The following is a 7,485-nucleotide window of genomic DNA, read 5'->3' on the forward strand; positions in this document are numbered from 1 at the left end:
TCATCATGCTTCGTCACTGCAATTGATGTCATGACAGTAGTACGACACTTGTTGTGTATTAATACCACCTACCTTACACAGTTTGTCATTCTCGATACGTAACAAAAAATGTTCCACCCCCCCCCCCTGCCCCAAAGAATGATATATTTTTTGCGACCATCTAAGGTTGGGGTCATTGGAGATCCAATCATTTTATCTCTCCAACAAGCTTTGAGATTGCTCTGGGTTGATCGCAAGACACTGGTTTGCTAGTCACGTATCCCTTGTGCCTCGGTCTTGATTTACAAGTTAGTGATGCCCCACTCCCCTTGTTCCCCAAGATGAAGACAAGTAGCTACACGGTGACAAGTGCGTATGGGCATGAAGACAATGTGCAAGTATGACGGTGAATCCGCCATGTTCACGAGATCGGAAATGGCTCGAGAATGAATGGGCTAGTTAGTAAATCTATTTCTCATATGGTGTCCTTTTTGTAAAATGAAGGGCCTAGCTAGTAAATCTTTATTTATTCGGGGTCCGTATTATAGATGTCCCATAATAACATTTGTTATTCAATCCAGTTGCTGGGTCCTTCAGGACCCATTCCTATGTTGGAAAACCCCAAGCCACCAGATTGAGCTCCTACTACAATGTCATGCTGCACCATGAGGCATTACGAAGACAAGTTATATTATGTATATCTACATTCGGAGGTAGTATGGAAGAAGAAAAAAAATCCATCCAGCAAGTGGTAGCTTGATTTTCTTCGAAATCTTCATTTCTAAATAGAGCTGCTTCAAGATCAATCGAAACCACCCATTTCTCACCATATTGCCACACATTTTCTTAATAAAATACCGCCATGTTTATACTTTGTACAGTAATCAATAGATATATTCCCATATGGTAAAAATAAATTAATACCTTGTACTAAAAAAATTTAATACCTGCCAGCGCAGAAAATTATACAGTAATGTTTCCCTTCATTTTTTTTGCATGGATTTTTCCTTTCATACTACTCATTTAGAGGTAGTACATTAAGGCGTATATAATCACCAGCCAAACGGTGATGGGATCGATTACTGCCCTCCAGATAGCAAAACGACCAAGATAGGTAAGTAGGAACAATGGAGTGCCACCGTACTGTTAGTTCGGTCGTGCTCATGCTCGTGCTCCGGTGGCCGGCGTGGAGCTCTGCGCCGGTGCCGGTGTCGAGGACCATCACCGTGGACAGTGAAGGGGGAGGAGATTTCAGGAGCATTCAGTCGGCGGTGAACCTCGTCCCGGACGGCAACCGCGAGTGGGTCAGGATCCACGTCCGGGCAGGGGGCTACAGGTTCGTCTTGCTACACAGTTCGGTATTGCTTCATGATGTGGTAAGCAAGTATGGTTATGATGGTATACGTGGTGCATGCAGGGAGAAGGTGACCATCCCAAGGGAGAAAGGCTACATCTTCATGGAAGGGGACAGCCCCTGGAACACGGTCGTCTACTTCGACGACAACGCCCACGGCAGCACCGACGATCTGATGCGCCGCGGCGCCGACGCGATGGGGACGTACCAGACCGCCACCTTCAGTGTCTACGCCGACGACTTCGTTGCCAGGGACATCGCCTTCACCAACACGCACAACGGCGTCAACAAAAGCAACGCCACCCAGGCGCTGGCCGCGCTGGTCGACGGTGACCGGATCGCCTTCCACCGTTGCGCATTCAACGGCTTTCAGGACACGCTCTGCGACAACACCGGCCGGCACTACTTCCGTGAATGCTTCATCAAGGGCGGCGTCGACTTCATCTTCGGCTACGCTCGGTCCATCTACGACGGCTGCACCGTCGTGTCCAACATACCCTTGCGGTCCGGCCGCCATGCCGGGTGGGTGACAGCGCACGCCAGGCTCCACGCCGGTGACCCCGGCGGTTTTGTGTTCAAGGGCGGGGAGCTCCGAGGCACCGGGCGCCAGTACCTCGGACGCGCGTGGAACAAATACGCCACGGTCGTCTACTACCACGTGAACATGTCCAACATCGTCGTCCCGCAGGGGTGGACTCCCTGGTACGCCGGCAACGATACTAACGATGTCCTGTTCGCAGAGGTTGGGTGCACCGGCCCCGGGTCAGACATGGCCGGGAGAGTGTCATGGGAGAAGCATCTCAGCGAGGCAGAGGTGAAGAAGTTCGTGGACATGAGCTTCATCGACGACGGTTGGCTAAGCAAGCAGCCATAGCCGGGGATCGATCGGATCACGAGCATAGGAAATAGCAGGATGAATTGGGAGCTTACACTCATTTCACCTTGCGCACGGTCTAGAGAGGAAGGGGCCGGGCCTTCTTTTTGTTTTCACAGGAAAAGGACTTTATTTCTCAAACAATAGAAAGGTCATTCACAGTAAGGTGAGAAGTAAAATCCGGGATTGAACAATCCCCAACGTTAGAACATCTACTACTATCACCCGCAAAAAAAAAAAAATCTACTACTATGGAAAAAATTTGCAATGCTATCCGCTACTCCATTACCTTCACGAGAAAATTTTATAATTTTATAACTTCAAACACGGACAAGTTGAGCACCAGTTCTTTGCATTCCAAAAGCACAGCCACTTTTCGCTACAAAATACTCTTCCTGATTTAGTGGATCGGCAGCAACCAAACTATTAGATTCGATGATTAGTGAGCTGCACCCAATCTTCGCTGCCATGTAGTAGCCATTGTGAATAGCCATTATTTCCGCGATATCCACAGAAGGGACATGCGGTATAAAGCATGAGGCTGCCATGACAAACTCGCCATGGTCATTGCGAGCTACTGAACCTGTACCTCCCGTCATATTTTCCACACAAAAGGATGCATCCACACAAAAGGGTGCATCCACATTGAATTTAACTATTCCTCTCTTTGGTAGTGGCCACATGTGATCACGTGTCATCACTGGTCGGTTATGAGTTGCAGCACGGACAAAGTTTGTTGCTAGAACTTTGATGGACAATGCCATTCAATCTGGTTGACGGATTGTTTTGCCTTTGACAAATTGTCATCGCTACCAACAGATAAACCAGCTACCAACTGCAATAAGTTCGGCCATTGGTAGCTCACTTATATAGTTTTGTCGAATCATAAGAGCGTCCAATTTGACTGAACCCCAGCGGTCTTCTACCACTGCTTTTTGGATCTCTTCTTTCAGACCAAGTTCAACCCAAACCTCCAATGCTCGACTGCAGGTAAATAGGCAATGTTGGATATCTTCAAACCCTATGTGCCAGATCAGGAATTGACACGACACAGGAACGTGCCTTCCAACTAAGGTACCAAAGCATTGCAGCACTCCCCTCGGAACTTATCATATAAAGTGTTTTACTTTTCCCGGAACGCGGAAAGCCCAAACATACTTCCAACTGTCATGTACTTGGCTTCCCTTCCCATTGGTTCGGTTCCAATGATGCTCAAATTGATGTTCAAATTCCAAATGATATGCCACCCTTACCGAGATGTGCCTAAACGATTGTAATGCCATGCTATGAAGTCTTCGACCACTTCCACTCGCAATGGAAATTGGAGGATTCTATGGACATCTACAGGAAGGAAAATGGACCGCAACATGCCCTGATCCCATTGCCAGTGTGCGGATCAACCAGCTCTTCAACTTTTCTTAACATCGTGGTTCCCTTTTGTGTAATGACTTTCCGAGATCCATTCAATGGAACCCGCACTACCGGACTAACACACTATGCCGACGGCTGTCGGCCGTCGGCTTAGGCCCATCGCCTCGGCCTAGGTCTATGCCGACGACCACCGTCGGCATATCCCCGTCGACGTAGATAATGTCAGCGTACTTGTGTCAGACCGTCGGCATAGGCGTATATGCCGACGGCGTCCGTACGGCCATCGGCATACAAACACCATCGGCGCAGATTTTCACCAGACGGCGCCGTCAAACACGCGGGCCAACCACGGGCTGCCGCATGCCACTGGCCGTCGGCATAGATCAAATCTATGACAATGGCCAGGCCATCGGCATACCAGTGACACACGGCAGTCGCTGGGCGCTCCTGGCAGCAGGGTATGCCGACAGCCTGGTCGTCGGCATACCAGTGCCATGTGGCAGCTCCTGGTTTCTCCTGGCCAAGGCTATGCCGACGGCGAGGCCGTCAGCGTAGTTCTGTTCTGTTTTTTTATTTCTCTGTTTTCTCTCTTTTCATTCAATTTGACAGCATTCAAAGACACAAAATATGACAGTATCCATATATACACAGAAATATGACAGATCATCATCAAGTTCATCATCTAAAGATACTCAAGATCATCATAATCATCTAAAGTACTCAAGTTCATCATCTAAAGATCATCATCATCGAAACTTCATGAACATAAGTATTGCAAGACATGGAACATCATCATCTAAAGAAACTAAGAAGTAGGAACATGAAAAATATGGTACGACGGCCACAGGCACGGGTATCATAATCGACATCAAGCAAGACAACCACCGCCAAGACCGCCACCTCCTTGCCAGATCATAGTGACTAGAGTCGAGCCGCCGGTCCCCTACATGTTTGAGAAGAGATTGTAATGGTAAATATGATATAATAGTGTTGAATGAAGAGATTGTAAGGGAAAAATGTACAAATCGGAGTCTCACTGCCTAGTGCCACCCATTCATCAAACGTGGGCACGTGTGGGGGTTCTCCAGCAGGTGGTGGTGGGGGTCCCATTTGTGGTGGATCCGTGTGGTTAGTCCAAGACGCCAACATTGCCTGGATGTTAGTTAAACAAGCAAACTAGAAGGTCAGAAGGAATGAAAGTGCAAATTTTAGCTTGGTTTCAAGAGGACAAAACTAACCGCCGTCATTTAACAGTTGTAATCATCGTTTGACTTCACTCGTTGCAAGTACTCCCGCACCTCAGGATTCCTATGCTCGACAAAGGCCTTATATGCCTACAAAATTTAGGTTGTTTCTAAGTGGGCAATGCTGAAAATAAACTGAGAAAGTTAGAGAGAAAGAAGATAAGGGGGAAGTACTTACAACATGCTGGCGGGCTAAGGGAGGCTGCGAGTGCCCCGTACTCTCTAACGGGCTTGGGTTGGTAGCCCGAAGCAGTGTGTACGAGACCGAAGGAGTGATCAAGCCATCGAAACAAAGGTGCCGGCCAAGGGACATCGACTGGATGGCCACCACCGCTGTGTCGTCGATCTAAGACTGAATGACGTCGGGAGCATCCGAACCAGGTGGATACAACCTCTGAAACTGCTGAGTGTAAGACTCCAGGTGCTCCTCGGTCTTGCCATAGTACTGGAACTCACCGGTATTGCGATCACTCCGCTCATGGGCCATCTTCCACGACTCCATGTCTGAGAGCGGCCTCTTCAACTTGTGCTCTTGCAACGTCAAACAAAAGTTAGCCATACATAAGAACATGACGGTAAAAATAAGAACAAAAATGCATCATGCATATAGATATACCTTCATGGCCTTGAAGCCCCACTGGTTCCTGTTTCCTTGGCCGTGTGTCCCATCCTTTCCACGGTTAGCCCGGGCCTTGCTGCTCTTGGCAGCAAACTCTTTATCGTCGCCGAGCCACCTATCCACTAAACTCTCCCATCCGTCATCCTTTCCATAGCACTAACGAGGAATAACCTAAATAATGGAAGCATGACATGTGAGCACGAAACAATTAAATTGACTTCTTATATGTTGGAATGAAAAGTTAGTAATAGTTACCCTCACGAATTGCTCCCTGTTCAAGGCAAGTCGTTGCTTCTGTGCTTTAGTTTTGCTCATCTTTTAATGAAGGTAGGTGTGGTAGTAGTGCGAGACGGCAACCTAGCGCACCTCGTACTGCAACTGACGAGCTTTCTTCTTCATAGCCGCCGGCAAGATCACACCGGCTCTGGCCATGTGCTCGTCAAGAACTCTATAGAGTTGTTGCAATCATGCATAAAAGCAGAAGCAAACAAGGCTTGAGTTGAGTGATTCAATGATAAACTATGAACAAAACTGCAGACAAGTGATTCAGAAGAGAACTTACCCAAAATTTGATGATCACGACCTTAGCGACCGTCCCGTACTCTGTGTGGCTGGAAGCCTCGTAGTGGGCTCATCTCATGGCCAAAACCTGCAGCTCCGGGTCCCTATCTGGCCACGGGTAGAATAGGCCGGCCAAAACTCCTTCAACAAAATAGTGATAAGTCGTTCGATTTACTACCCTTTCCGTGAAGGATCCAGTTCCTGCAAAAGAATCAAAGAATTGGCATGTGTACAATAAAAAATGTTGTCATGTGTTGAAAATATGATTGAGAGGCACTTACTCTATCCCCGCAGGTTCAATGAGCCACTTGTGTGCCTTGATAGAAGGTGGTGTAGGTACTCTGGCAATACCACGCAGCCACCCCTTCGGAGCTGTTCGGGAACATAGTAATTTCAAAAAAATAAATCCTACGCACACGCAAGATCATGGTGATGCATAGCAACGAGAGGGGAGAGTGTTGTCCACGTACCCTCGTAGACCGAAAGCGGAAGCGTTAGCACAACGCGGTTGATGTAGTCGTACGTCTTCACGATCCAACCGATCAAATACCGAACGTATGACACCTCCGAGTTCAGCACACGTTCAGCCCGATGACGTCCCTCGAACTCCGATCCAGCCGAGTGTTGAGGGAGAGTTTCATCAGCACGACGGCATGGTGACGATGTTGATGTTCTACCGACGCAGGGCTTCGCCTAAGCACCGCTACAGTATTATCGAGGTGGACTATGGTGGAGGGGGGCACAGCACATGGCTAAGAGATCAATGATCAATTGTTGTGTCTATGGGGTGCCCCCCTGCCCCCGTATATAAAGGAGCAAGGGGGGTGCGGCCATCCATAGGAGGAGGCGCGCCGGAGGAGTCCTACTCCCACCGGGAGTAGGACTCCCCTCCTTTTTCCTAGTTGGATTAGGACTTAAACTTTAAGAAACGTGTAGCGACCAGACCTCAAACAGTCTGATCTCTGTGCTCCGGTGTCATCCCTGGATCAGTAATGCTGACACCACACAGTACTCGGAGGATTTATAACAGAGTAGCAATCACACACTTATTACACCGTGTGTCTCAAAAGAGAACTTATTACAATAAGTATGGCTTAAGGCCATCTAATAACGATAACAGCGGAAGGGTTGGAAGATAAGTGAGTCCATCAACTCCAACGGCGTCACTGAGTATAGAACCACGACCTAAAAACTCCTTAATCGTCGTCTGAAAAGTCTGCAACATTAACGTTGCAGCCCGAAACGGGTCAGCACATTGAATATGCTGGCAAGGTAACACACAGAGAGTAATGGAATGAAACAGCTATACTATATGCATATTTGGCTGGTGGAAAGCTCTATGGTTACAGTTTTACGTAAAGCCAATTTTTCCCTACTTCAAAGGAATAAAATTTAATTACTATCAGGGTGGTTGTTAAACATTGAGAATGGTTGATAGCATTCTCAATCCCAATTAAGCATCATCATTAAACATAACCCAACA

The 7,485-nt window shown here is 47.8% G+C and overlaps 1 protein-coding gene across 1 annotated transcript; it reads left to right on the forward strand.

Annotated features, from left to right (window-relative positions):
* The first annotated feature begins 1,106 nt into the window (after window positions 1-1,106).
* On the forward strand, window positions 1,107-2,207 carry LOC125541050 (putative pectinesterase 66). Its single transcript, XM_048704541.2, has 2 exons — window positions 1,107-1,315; window positions 1,397-2,207. The coding sequence occupies exons 1-2, from the start codon at window positions 1,107-1,109 to the stop codon at window positions 2,205-2,207; spliced, it is 1,020 nt and encodes a 339-aa protein (XP_048560498.2).
* Window positions 2,208-7,485: the final 5,278 nt, after the last annotated feature.

This window comes from Triticum urartu, chromosome 2A (genome assembly GCF_056163025.1).
Source record: "Triticum urartu cultivar PI428250 chromosome 2A, HENAU_Tu73, whole genome shotgun sequence".
NCBI classification, from domain to species: domain Eukaryota; kingdom Viridiplantae; phylum Streptophyta; class Magnoliopsida; order Poales; family Poaceae; genus Triticum; species Triticum urartu.

Bases quoted from the DNA above. Each gene is read 5' to 3' on its own strand.
- LOC125541050 (XM_048704541.2), top strand. From the start codon at position 1,107: ATGGAGTGCCACCGTACTGTTAGTTCGGTCGTGCTCATGCTCGTGCTC. The intron at 1,316-1,396 runs GTTCGTCTTGCT...TGGTGCATGCAG, and splicing joins GTCCGGGCAGGGGGCTACAG to GGAGAAGGTGACCATCCCAA.